This window comes from Fusarium poae (assembly GCF_019609905.1).
Source record: "Fusarium poae strain DAOMC 252244 chromosome Unknown contig_1, whole genome shotgun sequence".
NCBI classification, from domain to species: Eukaryota; Fungi; Ascomycota; class Sordariomycetes; order Hypocreales; family Nectriaceae; genus Fusarium; species Fusarium poae.
Window position 1 is genome coordinate 691,632 of NW_025408659.1, and position 16,611 is coordinate 708,242.

A 16,611-nucleotide genomic window follows, 5' to 3' on the forward strand; every position below is an offset into this window, starting at 1 on the left:
CGGCTTCCTGGCGTTGAGTTTTGGGTCAGATGACTTGTTGAAGGCTTCTTGTTGAATGTTGCGAAGCATGCCAGTTAACAAGTCAGATCTGTGGATAGCTACCACAAGGTTGTGCAGTTTGCCTGCTGGCCCCTTCTTGCGCCAAATCAAATGTTCTGCTTCGGTAAGAGGCTCTGCCCCTGATATCCGCCGCTCAAAAGCGTCAGCATCGTGCCCAAATAGAATGGCTTTGGCGGAGAGGTTCAAGGTATGCCCAAAACAGCGTCCTCGCCTGCGGGCCCCAACGAAGCCGAGCTCTCCACCAATAATCTCAATGGCGGTATCATTGTTTTTTGCGTTGTCGAGCGTGAAATAGCCAATCTTGTCTTGGATCTGATACGATTCAATTACGTCGAGGATTTCTGCGGCGATATTAGGCCCAGTGTGCCTGGCGCTAACTTCGGGGAGCCCAAGCGTAATCTTGCAAGGCTTATTGTTTTCGTCCCTAAAAAAGCAATAGATACCATATAGGGCGTATCGGTTTCCAGACCGCCAGCCGTCGAAGGAGATGTGGATAAGTCCAGGCGCCTTGCCCAAGACCTCTATCACCTTCTGCTTATGTTGTTCGAATGCGGCGACGATCTTTTCTCGAATAGTTGTGTGGGTAATATTGGCTTTACGTGCCGAAACTGACGGGTTCAAGTAATCGGAGATAGCATGGAGTTCTGCCTCCTCGGCAATTGAAAAGGAGTGATTCTTGGCCACGATCCAATCGATCAGAAGCCTCCGGAAGTGTTCCTTGTGGAAGCGTTTGATGAAGTCATTTGCAATCGCTTGTTCTCGGGGGTCGTGTAGATCGAGCTTCATGGATTCAGCGAGAGTCCGCTGCCCCGGGGGCTTTCTGCCCTTAGAATTCGCCTTCTTTTCAGCAGTTCCTTGGGTCATTCCAGGCGGAGCGCGGATCCCGTGGTCGTTGAACAGATGATTGTACGCGTTATGAATACCATCAGCTTCGAAATGTCGTGGATGTGGATTATTCTTGCGAATGCACGCTCGGCATATCCATCTGCGGGCGTCTTCCTTTTGGATGTCATATCCAAATTGCCAGGCCCAGCAACGCGTCTCCCTGGCTCGCTCAGAGAACGCCCAGCCTGGGAAATGCCTCCAGAGCGTACGCTCGTACTGTTCATCGCTTGCGGAAGAGTTCCTCAGAGTCGAGACAGGGGTCGAGGTTGGACGGGTAGGATACAGCGTCGGGCAGGGTGTTGATTCGGCAGCGGACCCGAAGCCGCTGTCGGAAATGTCGAAGCAGGAATCAGGCGAGGTCATGGTAAAATAATCTCTTTGTCATGTCGAAATCGCAAAACATGGTGCAGGTGATGGGTCAACAACAGGTCGTCAGGTCAGCGCGAATGACGCGTCCAACGCGACCAGTTGGCACAATATGCCCTTATCCTGCGGATGTTTCAGATATTTACCTTTCGAGCTAATTTGAGGTGGACGAGCACGTAGCGAGTGCCATATTGGGGTCGGGTATTAGATAAGTCCCTAACATCCTTCACATCACGAGCTTAACGCGATTAGTATCGCTTGCAATTTTTCGCGCAGTATTGAGATATTGAGGGATCTGGACGCGTTTTTTAATTCAGCTTGCCGGCAATTATTTAATGGTATAATTGTTGTATTATAAATCAAAAGTATGGACAGTCGAGCTTGATATTTGCTGGACATGTTGTTGAGGAAAAATATACGCCTATTAATGGCCCTCATGATGATATGCACTCACGGAGCAAATCTTAAGTATATCCATCAAGACTTACGTCATCCCAATGAGAAAGCATGGGACATTCGAATAGTGTTTCCTATATTATATGTATTCTAAAATTGCGCTGTTCAGAAGTTTTATAGTGTTTTTGACATAGGGTAGCAATATTGCAAAAAGTATGGGGCACATCAGCCTCTGTTAGAGGCATTCTGCCAAATACATGGGCGCCCTTAACTACCCCACTTCTAATCCACCCAAATCCATCCACGACATCGCCGAGTGGATTGGGTGGAGTGGTTTCTCAACCCTGGATAAACCACATATAATTCTTGCAGGCTAGAGGAAAGAACAAGAAAGTACCCTAATCTAGAAAGTCCTCTGCCTCTGTTTCAACGCTAAATTCAACAGTAACGCTGGAAATAACGCCACTGCCACCGTGAGACTTGGGTATAATGATACCCTCGCGCATCCAGTTGCCTACACACTCAACCTTGAAGGTTCTCACAGGTCATGCTCTCTCTATCCCATGATAGCATACGCCGCGCCGATGAGAAGTGAGACTCAATATTAGATGATTCAGGAGGGATTGAGAGGATATCAATTGCCATGTGAGATAACCGCGGATATGTTTTCCTTTGATCTCGATATAGTCACCATCCGAGTAACGAGAGGGAAGAAAAGCATCAATCCGAGGACGTTTGACTTCCTTTTCATCATCTACAACATCAGAACTGCCCCCAATGAGCGTGCGATCGAGGGAAGAGATAATATCGGCATGGCACCGCCGGGCGTGATGCCATACGTTGTCCCGCTTCCGATTCGCCCAGGGCTTATCGGCAGGGCAATGGAGACATCGATACATCACCATACCCCTGGATTTGCGCTTACGTGACCCACCGGTGGTGTTCTGGGTGTCTTCATCAGGATACGTCGCGTTGAAGAAGAGGAAAAAGTCCAGAGACGTCCCAGTAATGGGCTGGTCCGAAATCGAGGGCGTAGAGGTGGCGGTGGTCTGAGATGATGTCATGGTCGATAAATCACCTGGATAAGCTAATTGTGCTAGAAAACCTAGGGCCGTTTGAACGAGTACTGAGATGGTGGTGCTGATGAAATTGAGAGAAACCTTTTCATCATCTAATCAGTTGATAAGATCTTTTTAGCCAATCAGAGAGCGGTATTTAGGTGGATATCAATCTGGATACTCGTTGGCTAGCCGGGAGGGGGTGCCAACTAAGCAAGCTTAGTTGGCCACAAAAGTATGAGACAAGGCGAAAAGTGTGAGACAACCCCGCACAGGCTGCTGTCGCAAAATCATGACTTTTGCCCGCCAAAACCAATGATTTCTAGGACATCAATCAGTAAAAAAGTCATATATCACGTCCATCAAAATTATGCCCTCACAATCAAATCTGAGAGCTGCTCAGGCCGTTGTTCTTTCACGCCAGCGACTTCGCCGCGGTCTCAATCGTGATGCTGCCGGCCGCCGAAAGAAGCCACTGACTCTTCGTGCTGCTGAAGCTCGATATGCCGGCTCTGCTCGTGCATCTATCGGCCGCATCGTCAAGAGACTTGAGGCTGCGAATACCGTAGATTATGAGGATGTTGTCGATCCTAAGATGGGGCGCCCGCGGCAACTCACGGATGAGGAAGAAGAAGCTATCGTGTGTTATATCATCTGGATGGAAAAGTCAGGCCTGCCTGCCTCCAAGTGGGAAATAGAAGATGCAGCACTTACTCTGCGGCGCCGCCGTGATCCTGATGCGAGACCTGTGAGCAAGATGTGGTACTCTCGCTTCCGCGATGATCATCCTGAGCTTGCGAAATCGATATTGAAGTCGAGAGAAGCTTCGCGTGCCGAATATGAGGAAGGCGGCGTTGATGATACGAAGGAGTGGTTCCAACGCCTCAGCGATGTGATGACGAAGTACAATATCGGTGCATCAGAGACCTGGAATGCAGATGAAGCAGGAGTTAGAGTCGGAATGCTACGAGATAAGATGGAATGCCTCGTTGTACGCACCAAGAAGAAGTCAGCAACAGAGGTATTTTCTCCGCAAGATCGCGAGACTTGCACAGTCATCGGCTCAGGCAACGCAGCCGGCGCAACAACGCCCCCTGGCTGATCTTCAAGTCGTTGCCAACGCTTGAGTGGGCGTTCATTGAAGGCGATCCTGATATGCGCTTCGCTCAGTCAGACTCGGCATTCTCAAGTGCGGCGATAACGCTCGAGTGGGCGAAGCACTTCAACCGATGCTCGTGGGAGAAATCTGCTACTGTACAGAAACGTCAGCTTGATTTTTGAAGAGTGGTTTGGGTGTAATGAGCACCTTCAGGATACAAATAACCGCTTGGTTACTCACGATATGCCTCCCGCGGCGAGGCCTGATGATGAGGCTGTATGGCGGCTGCTCGTTATCGACGGCTTCACAGGCCACGGCTCATTCGAATTACGAGAATATATGATAAAGTTCAATATTCTCGTAGCATTTCTTCCGCCTCATTCAACGCATATACTCCAGCCGATGGATGTAGGCGTATTTCAATTCTGAAGGAAGCGCATCAGAAGAAGCTTCGTGAGGCGTTGCGGAAGGGAAATCTTACCTTTGGCCGGCGTGCCTTTGCAGGAGCTTTTCAGGTATGTGCCTTCTTAATCAGCCTTCACCGAAAAAGGCCCCTTTTCTCACCAAAATCAGGAGATCTTTAATGAAGGCTTCACTGCCGCTCACATCATCTCGGGCTTCCAAAAACGGGCATCTACCCTCCCACAGACCGACCTGCCATAGAATATCTTCTCAGGAAGCAGCTCAAGAAGAAGAAGACCTTCACGCCTGCTCATTTCTCACTTCTTCCCTCAGATATGCGATTTCACGCCGCTTCCAGCACCGCCGAGACCATCGGCGAGCGATATCACGATATCCTCAGTTCTCCTACGCTCGCAGGGCTCCGGCACATTCGCAACATCGTTCATGAAGCTGTGGTGCTTGAGGATGTTATCAAAAAGTACGTGGATGATCGAAGAACTCGCATCGAAAAGCGGTATCACGAGAGAAAGCGAGGCCGCCGCGCAAAGACTGTCTCTGACCTTATTCCTACAGTATCGCTGCAAGATCTGCGAGATCAACAAGAGGAGGCTATCGCCGACGATAAGAAGAAGCAACATAAGCAGGGTATACGATTCACACGATCTGTCATCATCAAGGAGATGAACCGCCTCAAGGATGAGTGGCGAGAGAATAAAGAAGTTATCGTCAACGGCATACCAAAGAGGCTGCAGTTCAAGCAGTGGTTGGAGCACACAGGGAAGCAATATGACTATTTATCTATGGATACACAGCGTTCACAAATGACTCAAGCACTGAAAGAAGAGACTGACGGCTATATGATAGATACACAACTCCCTGATGATGTGCGTGAAGCTATCCGCAAGGCACAGTATGCCGCGAAGCCCCTCAGCGCCGTTGATCTCACCGGCCTCCCTCACAGTGATGATACGGTCACTTTCAACCTCACACAAGCACACGAGCACGAGGAAATGGATGAAGAAGACGAGATTCTTCCTGTAATTGAAGTCGCCGGCGGCAGCGAAGTCGAGATGCCCTCATCGCCGCCCTGTGCACCTGACTCTGAGTCATCACTACCTACACTTCCCTCAACTCCTTGTCCCTATCAACACCACACGCAGCTTCATGAGTCACTTCGTGATATCATCAGGGGAATAAGAACGGCACAAGAAGATAGCCTTATTGGCTAAGAAAACAGATATACGGCACATTTTGGCAGGGAAGCTGTTTCCCTTGCCAGAGCATCACCAGAGCCGTCGCAGTCATTTCTCCCACTCTGAAATAGCCAATAAATCAATAGAAGCTTCAAACTACGCCTTTTCATCAGTTTGAGCCTATTTTGACAAGATTTGAGTGTCATTTGATTGAAAAAAATGGTATTTTGGTGCAAATCACGCCAAGTGGGCATCTTCCGGGATGTCTCACACTTTTCGCCTTGTCTCATACTTTTGTGGCCAACTAAGCTTGCTTAGTTGGCACCCCCTCCCGGCTAGCCAACGAGTATCCATTTAAGAGGCAGAGAGTTATATCGATATCGATATATATCAGTATCGATATATCCAGATAGCACAGTTGATATCGATATATCATATCCAAATACGCAGGTCTGCTCGGTTGCGGGAAACGTTGTGGATGAGATATTTGCCGTCGTGGTGAGGAACGGATTTGCGAGTGAGACCAAAAGAACCATTTGAAGTGGCACCAATCTCTTTGTAAAATCCAGAATGGAGACACTTGGGTACACAATTCTACCTTATACAAGCCTGCGGCAAACCAAGCCGTAAGAAGAACCTTTTGCATTACCGGCCGGTTTGAGCAATTTCCGGAACACTTTGGGAAAAGAAACAACTGTGCTGCATTGCCATTTTCGGGTTCGCTACAACCCTTGTCGAAGGCTTGAAAGCAGTCAGCTTGACCGGCTGCAGCCACAACAAACATTGCAGCTTGAGAAAAGGGTAGTCACATTATGATTCGTCGAAATATATTTCTTGGTTGTGCGGCTGCACTGGGCATGGATGGAAATGGAATCGGCTGCATAGCTCCAACCTTCATGGATAATAAACAGGCCGCGACTACCCGAACCACTGCAGTCATCCTTAAATTATGCTGTGTGACACTCGAAAGATATCAAATCCGTCTTTGATTGGGCGCCGAGCAAGGCGGGGTAGTAGTAGTAGTGTTCCTTACGGCCGGGAGAACGGATCTCATAGGGCCTATAGCTACGCTAAAGCTATCCACGCATCCCCCGCTCAACAGAGTCAAGCAAACGGGGCTAGAAAAGAAAGGTCGGAAAGAGCAGTAGGGCTTTCTTTTGTGTAGAGTGGACGAAAAGCGGGGGATACGTGGATAGCTTAGCGTAGCTATAGGCCCTATGGGATCCGTTCTCCCGGCCGTAAGGAACACTATTACTACTACTAATTGGCGCTTCTACCCGTGCAGGCGATATCATGAAGCAGGTATGCGCAGCATGCACCACACCATCCAGAGAGCCTTGTTTCGATGGCATGGCCGATTGCGATTACCTCGTCATCCAAAGCCGTGGTACAAAGCTAGACTACGAGAAGAAATCTACGAACGACGCCTTGCAACGACCCCCCTCCAAAAGCTCAGCGAGACGGCTGATGTATTCTATATTATAAGTCGATCGCAATATGATGGTTTTACCATCCGAAAGCTTCCTGATTTTACCCTCGCGCATCTTGCCGTGTACGCATATCTGCTTTTAAAATATACATCGAGATGGCAGTTCTACCGAACGGCCTCCTTTTGTGCAACCATTCCGACCTGTCCTCAATACGCGAAGTTGTCAACCCGAACAAAGATTATAAGTTGCAAGAGGTTGCATGCCGTCATGGGATCGATCCGATTATTTTTACACGAATCTGCCGCCGGCTGCGGGTGATATGGCCCCTGCTACCATGACCAGACTGCGGCTTGCCGTTAAGATATGCCGTTTCTCGTTATCTAGAGGCCTGACGAGCGATTATACTTGTTGCGCCACGGACACCTCCGTGTGAACTCGCTCCCATGAAGAATAGGCGCCTGCATACCGGTCAGAATGGTAGTCGGCCTCCCGCATGAGGGGTTGTCGCGATGGTAGGCCTCACTCGTGTACGGTCTTGTCGAGATGATCGGCCTGATCTTGATATCCATAGCAGAAAAAAAAGATATAAAAAGGACAAATCTAGACATGTTTCTCTCTTTCCCATCTTTGGTTTTCATCCCCCACACACACATGCTATTCCTCCCCCTCTCTGCTCTCTCTTGCACAACGTCTAGGCGCATACATCGCCAACTTTCACAATCCTCCTCCCAATGGATGCTTCTTCCACTATCAGCACAGGCAATGACCGTAATAACCAAGGTCTGCCTTCTGCCCCTGCCACGGTTAACGCCGGCTCAATCATAAGCACGCAAGTAACACCTAAGCCAACGGTCATTGGTCTTTATGGTATTTCCGGCTCGGGCAAGTCATTCTTGCTGGAATATCTGCGACAGAAACTCAGCCCGGCCGAATTCATTTTGTTCGAAGGGTCAGACAAAATTGCATCCCTCATTCCTGGTGGTCTGGAGGCTTTCCACAAGCTGGACGCACAGGACAAGTCAAACCTGCGTGGCCAGGCAATCGACGCGATTAGGAAGGAAAGCCTTGACAGTGGGCGAACTGCAATCGTGACTGGACATCTCATGTTCTGGAAAGAACAGGATGCTTCTGGCCAACTAGTGTATACTTCGAATGACCTAGCAACGTTCACGCACATCATTTATTTGAATATGCCGGTCGGTCTTATCTCGCAGCGCTGCTTGAATGACGAACAGAAACATCGCATTGTCATGTCTCACGACCACCTGCGCAGATGGCAAGAGACAGAGATTTCCCTTTACGCAACCTCTGTCGTGAGAATCACATCTTGTTCTGCAGCATCGCAAATGCAGACGCTTTGCTACCAAAAACCATGGATCTAATCCTGCATTTCCAGCAGCCCAGCACGGTCGAATCTAATATAACTCGCATACAGGCTAAGCTGGATGAAATCCTCGCTTTGCCCAAGCATGATGATCTTGAGACGGTTTTAGTGATGGATGGCGACAAGACTCTCACATCAGAAGACACGGGCGTTTTGTTCTGGGAAACACTTGCTCGGGCTCAACCGAGTTTGGTAACAGGATCTCCATTGCATGAGCTCTTCAGCAGTCGCCTTGGTTATTCGGAAGCTGCATTTCACCAAGCAACCTTATTGTACGAAGAGGTAGCTGATGATAAACAATTTGAGACCGTGTGCGATGCCGTGGCTGCGGGCATAGTGATGCACCCACAAATCACCTCCCTCCTGCGACTTGCCGCGGAACGGAGACATATTGGTACTCTAGTTGTCACATGTGGGCTTGGTCACGTTTGGAGAAAGGTTCTGGAGAGGTACAAATTGTCAGAGACGGTCTACGTCATCGGTGGAGGTCGAATTAAGGATGGATTCGTGGTTACTGCAGCGGCTAAAGCTGCCATCGTCTCTCAACTACGAAACGCCCATCTCTATGTTTGGGCATTCGGGGACAGCCCCTTGGATCTGCCGATGCTTAAGGGTGCTGATCAAGCTATTGTCGTTGTTGGCGACAAGCAGACTAGGAGCTGGAGCATGGACGAAGCCTTATCTAAAGCTATGGATGATGGAAACTTCCGAGCACAACAGGTTCTTCTCCCGAGTCAATCAACACCGCGTCTGGACGAGGGTCGGCTGCCTTTAGCTCACCTAGATGATCGGCTGTTCATCGAATCAGTCATGTGCCACCGCCGCTCCGTCCAGATACTGCACGCTACGGACAGGCCTGTAGCACAACTGTTGACGACACCAACCCGTGACGCTTCTATTTCTGGCCCTGCCCTAAGGCAAGCCCATGGGTTGGTCGGACAGTACTTGGCCACCGAATTCGTTACCCAACTGATTGGTCTTCAAGAGTACAACATTCCCCACGTACAGGGTCACCAAACGACGGGCCATCGACTGCGCAATGAAGAGAAAACTTCTATTGTGGCGTTGATGCGTGGTGGAGAGGCTATGGCCTTCGGGGTCAATATGGTGTTTCCTCAGGCAATGTTTATCCATGCCTCATCCCCACCGGACTTGAAAGTGCATCACGTAGATCAACAGCGCACCATTATTCTGGTTGACTCAGTTGTGAATAGCGGAAAAACACTGATGCAATTCATCGAGCACGTCCACGGCCTACAGGCCAATGTCCGCATCATTGTTGTAGCAGGCGTTGTACAAGCGGACGTGGTCGTGGAGACGCATCCACTCGCAGACCTCATGAGACGTTGCGGCGCCAGCCTGGCCGCACTGCGACTTTCGAAGAACAAATTCGTAGGCACCAAAGGCACTGACACTGGCAATCGACTGTTCAATACTACGCATCTAGCTTGACTATGGAGCTCCTGCGCGATGCGTCTGCGTCTACTACCATCCACAACCCCTCTTTCGGCAAGCAAAATAAAAAAAAGCTTCACCAAAACTCACCAACTTCACTTACACAAATATTGGCCAAAATAAATAGCTACTTGGAGGACAATGCCTTTGCTGAATATAGAAATGATTGGAGTTAACGATTGTAGCCCTCTAAGGCTGTGCGGGGTACGCGATGTATGCATACTGTGCTAACTACCCGAAAATCTCTTAATTAAATCTTAAAGAAAACTCTCCAGTTGTCGCATACCATGCAGTAACGTACTGCTTATTAGCATCTATGGCTTCTCAGGCTTCTGAGATATCAGCCTCAGGGACTAACAACGCTTCTATAGGCTCGTTTGCATCGAAACTTTCATGGAATTTCAATGCCTTTTTCTACATAGATTATCCCGAAAAACATCTCCAAGCTGAGCTTGGCCCGAAGCGCAGAAAGACCAAGGGACACCGTGCTTACGTTTGTCTTCACTGTCAGAATCCTCCATGGTCAAATCGAGTGCCTGGCAACGCTATACACAAGGTTCCGATCAACTACACCGAAACCCACCGGTCGATCGATTGGTGTATTACTCATACACTTACATCAATCAACCTGAACCCTCGACGCAGGGATGGACATCTTACGAACGGGAATCGAATCGATAGATTCATTCGATGCCAAGTCTTACGAATATCGAATCGAATTTCTTGGCGTTCGATTCGATGCGAATCGAATGTGGTGTTTCTCATTCGACATACGAATCGAACACGGCACATTTTATTCGCTATCGAATCGAACGGGCCCAAGCGTTCGATCGAAAATCGATCGATTCGGTCGAACGAGTGACGCGGCTCGTTTTAGCGTCACTTCTTGAACCCGTCAACCGGCCCCTGGCGGTACCTGACGCGACCGAGCGTGATTTGTCGTCTTGAAGGCCCAGGGTCCGTGTAGGTGCTAAGATGTGTTAGTGTATACCGGTACATCTAAACCCCCGAGATTTACAGGTCAGAATAGGTATCGTGCAACTGCAGTAATCATGCTTGGCCGCAACCCACAAACGACTACTTTCTAAAAATATCAAAAGTAATTTATTGAATGGGACCATTTCCCAATTTCCACGAGGACTATGTCAAGCGTGGGCGAGGTTGAAAAGCGAATCCTCGTGGCCATGAAATGCTGTTTAGGGGTTACTTGCGTAGCTGTGGAAGAATACGTGAGTACCCTGGTATCTTTCTAGCACATTGGTATAGGGTAGGCCCGTCTTGCAATTACTCCCCCATGAACATCCATCTAAACACATGCTGGTTTTCTGTAGATTGGAAGTAATGCAAACAAAAATTGCTCCATTTAGACATCTCCCTCAAGAGCTTTCTATCGGCGTCAGTGTTCTCACGCTCAGAAGACCATTTCGACCTTGAAGTCTCACATGTCTGTTGCATCTTCAACCTGTATTGGTCGACTAACTGTCCAGACCCAACATAGTTATTCCCCGCTTTGGTCACAGGAACTTGCGGCCAAACCCAGCCAGCCCCTAGGTGGATGTACTAGCGACTTCATAATCCTCCCGCAGCTGCGACCACTTACAGCATTAAAATTACGCCCTCACCGCTACACCTCACGTGGCAACACGACGAGCTCCGGCCAGCTCAAACGAGCTCAAGAGCCCATTCAGAGGCGACGCCAGGATGGAACGAGACGGGCCAGCGCGGAAGGAAAGTTCCAGTTGTGTGCCTCGGTGGTCTGTGCACGACGACATGAGCCAAGAGGCGTCTTCGCGTGGGTAGTCGGACATGGTGCGCGAGGTCATTATTCTCTCTGTTGTCTTCAACCCGGCGAAGAAGTGGCGCCTTCTCGATCAACTGTGGTCTCGAGTGCCTTTTCGTAAGGCTAAGAGTTGGCGATTAGAGTACGAAGCCAAGCTCAGAGAGATCTGGGAGAGTTACAGGGAACGCGATGTTGACTGCGAAGTCTTCACTACGTCTGACGAGGCCTCAATGGATTACATTGAGCGGAGACTTGCTAGGAGTGTAGCTGGGCCGCCATGCGCCCAGGGTTCGTTCTTGGCAGCGTCCAGTGGCCGCAAGAGCACCCGGAAGACGAAACACACGACAGCGGGAGCGACTGCTGATGACGAATATGCTCGGTACTGTGCTGAGGATGTTGTCAACAGTCACCACTACAGGAGTAGACCGATTGACTGGTGGAAAATCAACAGGAATCGGTACCCGCGGCTGTCTCTGATGGCGATTGATATGCTCACCATCCCATCGTCGTCTGCGGAGAGCGAGAGGACGTTTAGCAGTGCAGGGCGTATGACGGCACCATTGAGAAGCCGGCTGAGGAGGGAGATAGTAGCGATGGCTCAGTGCATTCGATCGTGGAGTAAAGCTGGAATCTACACGCCTTCACTGCCGCTGGTTAGCCTCAGTGATGATCAATGGGTTGACGCACTTGCGTCGCTGAAGGGGACGAGTGACATTTAATCTGCCTATTACCTGTCTTGCACAATTGAAAATGTTCTGCGACGCCTCATCTACAGCTGTGATGTTCTCTAAAACCCCTCTGCATCTCTTACCCTTTGTACGTCGGGGTATGAAGTCATGAATGCCTGATGATGATGACAACGATCCATTTTGCCCTAGGTCCTATTGGTGTTTCGGTCTCCGCCGGGATTAGGTCTACGTTCGATCGGGTTCGAATCGAATTCGATCGAATCTTGGCATTCGATAGATATCGAATCTACGGAGGACACATTCGATTCGATGCGAATCTACAGGACAAGAATTTCTTGGCGTTCGATTCGATAGATTCGTAAGATGTCCCTGCCTGTATGTGATGAACTTGTGTTATCCTCCTCCAACACCAAGCAAGAATAGCTTTCTCTTCTTCCATGCTAAATAAAGTCCTGTTGCCGCCGTTATCTCTGACTGGATGTGAGCCGTGACATCTTCCAAGGAGTCTCTTATAGCCGACTTTCCATGCGCGTGCGGCGGCAGAGATAGATGGGTAAAACCCCTCTCTATATAACGCTTTTGCGGCGATGGTGCGGTGTTGTGATAGATGAATAATTGTGGGTATCATAGGTGCAGAAAACGGGGACTTGCGGGTAAAGAAGCTACAAAGATTGGGCGGGTTTCACTGCAAAATTGAGGTACCTTTTTTTTCCCCTGTCAGCAGCCCCTTTGCCCGGTCAGTGCACCCCCTATTCGCAGGTGTACAGGTAGCCCTGATGCTCGGAAGCTAGTCAAGGGTAGCTTGCCAGGTTCTCAATACTTTACATCATACATGAGGATAACCTAGTATCAAGTACCTAAGTTAATTGAAATTTATCTGCACACCTGCGAATACTTTTGCAGCCCACTGTAGAGGCACGGATACCGAAGGTCGTAACGAAAGCACGGGGGCCGATCTCTAGGCCGTACCCAAGTAGTCAAATTGCGTTTCTGGTAATTCTTGAGTGGAAGAGTAACCTGAACAAGGTATCCTTGTCAGGCTACCCTAAAGCAGTTGCAGCCCATGGGCGCTATAAATAGAAGCAAGAGGTCGCGGTGTTGTCGTGCCAATCAATAGCGGCTTATCTTATCTCGATAAGCAACAACTACCATAACAATCATAAATCAGCTTCCTTGATGCACCTACAACGCCAAACGTATCCGCATCAACTTTTGTTAGACTCTGTATCTTTTGCGCTCATGAACTCGCCCGCTAGAGCGACTCTCGATGCCTTCATCGACGGTTGGCTCTCTACCATCAACAACAACACACCATCCATCACAACAGCAAGTCCTGTCGCTTCCCTTCGAACCGACACAAAACTATACCACGACATGCCCACACCACCACCGTCCTCAACAACGCCAACTCGTCGCGACCGTACGTCACCCAAGAGAGCTCGCCACGATGATATCCAAGACAACCCATTCGACGACGACAGAACACCAGTGGCTCCCTCCCGCTTTTGCGCCATAAACCTACCAACTCGCCCTCTAACTCAATCATATGAGTTTCGATCTGATCATGACTCACTCATGAGTTAAACTCAGACTCATGAGTCAACTCATATAATTTCGTCATGTGACACCGCCCACTTCCTCGATGCATCGTTAGTCGTGAGAACGTACTCTAATGAACTTATTGAGTAAAATTGTGAACCGTCAAAAATCACCACACTACTCTGTATCACTAATTTCTGTATCTACATTGCCATTAACACCGTCCGGGTCGCACACTAGTCCCAGTCCACCGTCCCGACTCGCTACAATATGCCCATTCCGTATCCAATTGCCGAGACACTCAACTTCTTCTATTCGCTCGCACGTTATCGACAGCCAGTCCCATGACGCAGTCCTACGCGCGCCGGAGAAGGTCCTTTCAGGCTCTGCTGATTGAGGGTTTATCGAGAGTATATCGATGGCCATACGGCTAAGGCGTGGAAATTGCCGTCGTTGTTCAGTGCGACACCACCACTCTAGAGGTTCGCAATCAATCTTGATAGCTGGAGCATTGATAAATGCCTCTAGGTTATCACTGTCTGTTGACACAGCCGTCTCGACCTCCATCTCCTGCAGCAAAAGCTGTAGCTGCGAAGGCGGCTTCCCTGGCGCGACTGGAGTATCTTCTGGAGTAGTTACAATGTCTCCATGTATATCATTGACGCTGTTGTTGATATTGTATTCCTCCTCCCATACCTGTCGGACATCCGCAATCGCCGGATTGATCCATGCACTCTTCCAGTTCTTATCCAAGTATGCTTTCCGACAGCGTGGATCGAGAAGAAGAGCGGCGACGTAAACGGGAGCCTCTTCAGACATGGTGTAGTATTTATTGAGTACAAACCATCCCATTTCGATAGAATGAAGCATGCGACTATCATGGAATTCCGGGGTCGAGTAGTGTATCTAACAAATCAGCGACTATCATATCTTGAACCGAGGTAGACATCGGGTACCTTCGCTTTCTCGAAGTGGCTGAGAAGACCATCCATCAGCCGCAGTGTACTGCAAATTCTCGCTTTATCGCCTTCTGTTATCGGCGTTGCCTCAGTAAAAGGCTGGAGAAAAGCATGGGTTTTCGATAGTATATCCCAGTCAGCGGCCAATGTCCTTGTCATGGTCTACCATAAACTGGACGATCTGTACCTTCTTATCGAGGGCAACACTGATGGTCTTATACCATGAGGACCATCGCGTTGTGTTGTCGATGCCGAGACTGCGATCCACAGCTTCGCGCCAGTCATCGCTGTGAATCGGGGAGTTACGAAGCCAGACTGCAAGATGGTGGAGCTTCCGGAGAGCACCAATACCTTCCCACCCACTAAATTCTACTCTGCGAGCATTTCTGTCTCTTTGCTGTCTCCCATGGTTCTCTTCCAGTGCTTGATCCACCGGAATATCTGATGCAGGAGGCGCACTCTCACCGAGGGCAGCAGAGAAAGTCTCGACAGGTTGTGCACCAGCGACATTGCCGGTGGCATGAATAGCAGCCTGTAGAGCTTCTTTCGAGCGCGCGAGAAGGAAAGCTTGAAGGGAAAGGTTAATAATATGGCCGAAACAGCGGATACGGCGGCGGACGGGGTCGAAGATAATCTAGGCGGAACTTAGCTGGGATAGGAAAAAAGTCACCGCATAGCCTTTCACTTACTTCTCGCTCGCTAAAAAGCTTTTCTGATAACGCCTCTAGGCAAGTATTGTTGGAGGTTGCATTATCTCCGGTATGATATCCCACGCGTCGAATCCCAAAGCGCTTCAGGACATCAGCAATCAGACCGGCCTGAGACTTACCCGAGTGGTCTTTTGGACATTCTAGCAGCCCTAGGAGCGCCTTTCGGAGCCCGTAGTCCTTATCGACCCATTGTCCACATACTGCTAGCATACCATGCCGATGTGGCGATGTCCAGAGGTCAGATGAGATGTGAATCATCGAAACGGCAGACTGAAGGGATTGGGCCAAATGATCGGCGTATAACTCATAGCTCGCTGAAATATAGCGCATTACTGTACGTCGGGAAGTGATTAGGCTATCCTCGATAGCAGGATTGCATGCTAGGGCCAGGTCCTTTAGCTCATCCCACTCAACCATCGAAAAGGCCACCCTGCGACGCGTAACAAGGCCGATGATAGCGTCGACATAGGCCTGCCGATTGAAGGCATTCCGTAATGCTGCCGCGGATGGCGTGGTGGATGAGGTGATATACGTGTCGAGAGATTGCTGGGATCGATTCTGCCGGCTGGAGAGCCCGATCAGATACGGGTGGTGATTTCTTATGTGACGCCGCGCATTGCCCTTATCGCCATCCCTCCATGGGCTCGCCTTGCAGTACAAGCAAACATATAAAGCGCGAGGCTTTGCCTTCTCTCTGGTGAAAAATCCCTCAACATCGATGAAGTCGGGATTAGAAGAGGGTGTGCTGGGCACAGAAGATGATTCCAATACCATATCGATGGCTTAATGGTATAGGTAATGGATTCAAGAGAGAGAAAGTCTGTTGGCCATCGCCATTGTAGCTGCGGAACTTGTATTGAAGCTTCCGAACGGATGAGTATGAGCCATTGGCCGCTTTGCAACAAAGTAAATTTGCAACAAGCTAACTTAACTTAGACTAAATCAAGGGTTGAAATAGTGGGGATGCCGGCGTGAGTTTCATGAGTTAACTCATGAGTCAGCGGCGATAACTCAGACTCAACTCATATGAGTTTTGTGAGTTTGAGTTATGAGTTAACTCATGAGTTAAGGTTTGAGTTAACTCAAATGCCCAGGTATGTCAGTGTCACACAGCAATATGAGAACTCTAGTGCGCACACGATTGTCTGGTTGTATGACTTCTTATTCCCCTCCCCTCATCCTTATATTGACGAGGCATGTTGCCAG

General features: G+C 49.3%; 6 protein-coding genes across 6 annotated transcripts; 4 read left to right on the forward strand and 2 right to left on the reverse strand.

Moving 5' to 3' along the window:
- Positions 1-2,105: 2,105 nt before the first annotated feature.
- Positions 2,106-2,771, reverse strand: FPOAC1_013003 (uncharacterized protein; the record flags this gene model as incomplete). The annotated part of the gene is made up of 2 exons (XM_044857345.1): positions 2,106-2,234; positions 2,283-2,771. The coding sequence occupies 2 exons, from the start codon at positions 2,769-2,771 to the stop codon at positions 2,106-2,108; spliced, it is 618 nt and encodes a 205-aa protein (XP_044701528.1).
- A 364-nt stretch (positions 2,772-3,135) lies between these two features.
- FPOAC1_013004 (uncharacterized protein) lies at positions 3,136-4,527 on the forward strand (the record flags this gene model as incomplete). Its single annotated transcript, XM_044857346.1, has 5 exons — positions 3,136-3,786; positions 3,876-4,019; positions 4,078-4,272; positions 4,308-4,379; positions 4,438-4,527. The coding sequence occupies 5 exons, from the start codon at positions 3,136-3,138 to the stop codon at positions 4,525-4,527; spliced, it is 1,152 nt and encodes a 383-aa protein (XP_044701529.1).
- A 74-nt stretch (positions 4,528-4,601) lies between these two features.
- FPOAC1_013005 (uncharacterized protein) lies at positions 4,602-5,495 on the forward strand (the record flags this gene model as incomplete). Its single annotated transcript, XM_044857347.1, has 1 exon — positions 4,602-5,495. One exon carries the CDS (start codon positions 4,602-4,604, stop codon positions 5,493-5,495), a length of 894 nt encoding a protein of 297 aa, XP_044701530.1.
- Positions 5,496-7,620: 2,125 nt separating this feature from the next.
- Positions 7,621-9,725, forward strand: FPOAC1_013006 (uncharacterized protein; the record flags this gene model as incomplete). Its single annotated transcript, XM_044857348.1, has 2 exons — positions 7,621-8,202; positions 8,325-9,725. 2 exons carry the CDS (start codon positions 7,621-7,623, stop codon positions 9,723-9,725), a joined length of 1,983 nt encoding a protein of 660 aa, XP_044701531.1.
- A 3,711-nt stretch (positions 9,726-13,436) lies between these two features.
- FPOAC1_013007 (uncharacterized protein) lies at positions 13,437-13,781 on the forward strand (the record flags this gene model as incomplete). The annotated part of the gene is made up of 1 exon (XM_044857349.1): positions 13,437-13,781. The coding sequence occupies one exon, from the start codon at positions 13,437-13,439 to the stop codon at positions 13,779-13,781; it is 345 nt and encodes a 114-aa protein (XP_044701532.1).
- A 132-nt stretch (positions 13,782-13,913) lies between these two features.
- Positions 13,914-14,555, reverse strand: FPOAC1_013008 (uncharacterized protein; the record flags this gene model as incomplete). The annotated part of the gene is made up of 1 exon (XM_044857350.1): positions 13,914-14,555. The coding sequence occupies one exon, from the start codon at positions 14,553-14,555 to the stop codon at positions 13,914-13,916; it is 642 nt and encodes a 213-aa protein (XP_044701533.1).
- Positions 14,556-16,611: the final 2,056 nt, after the last annotated feature.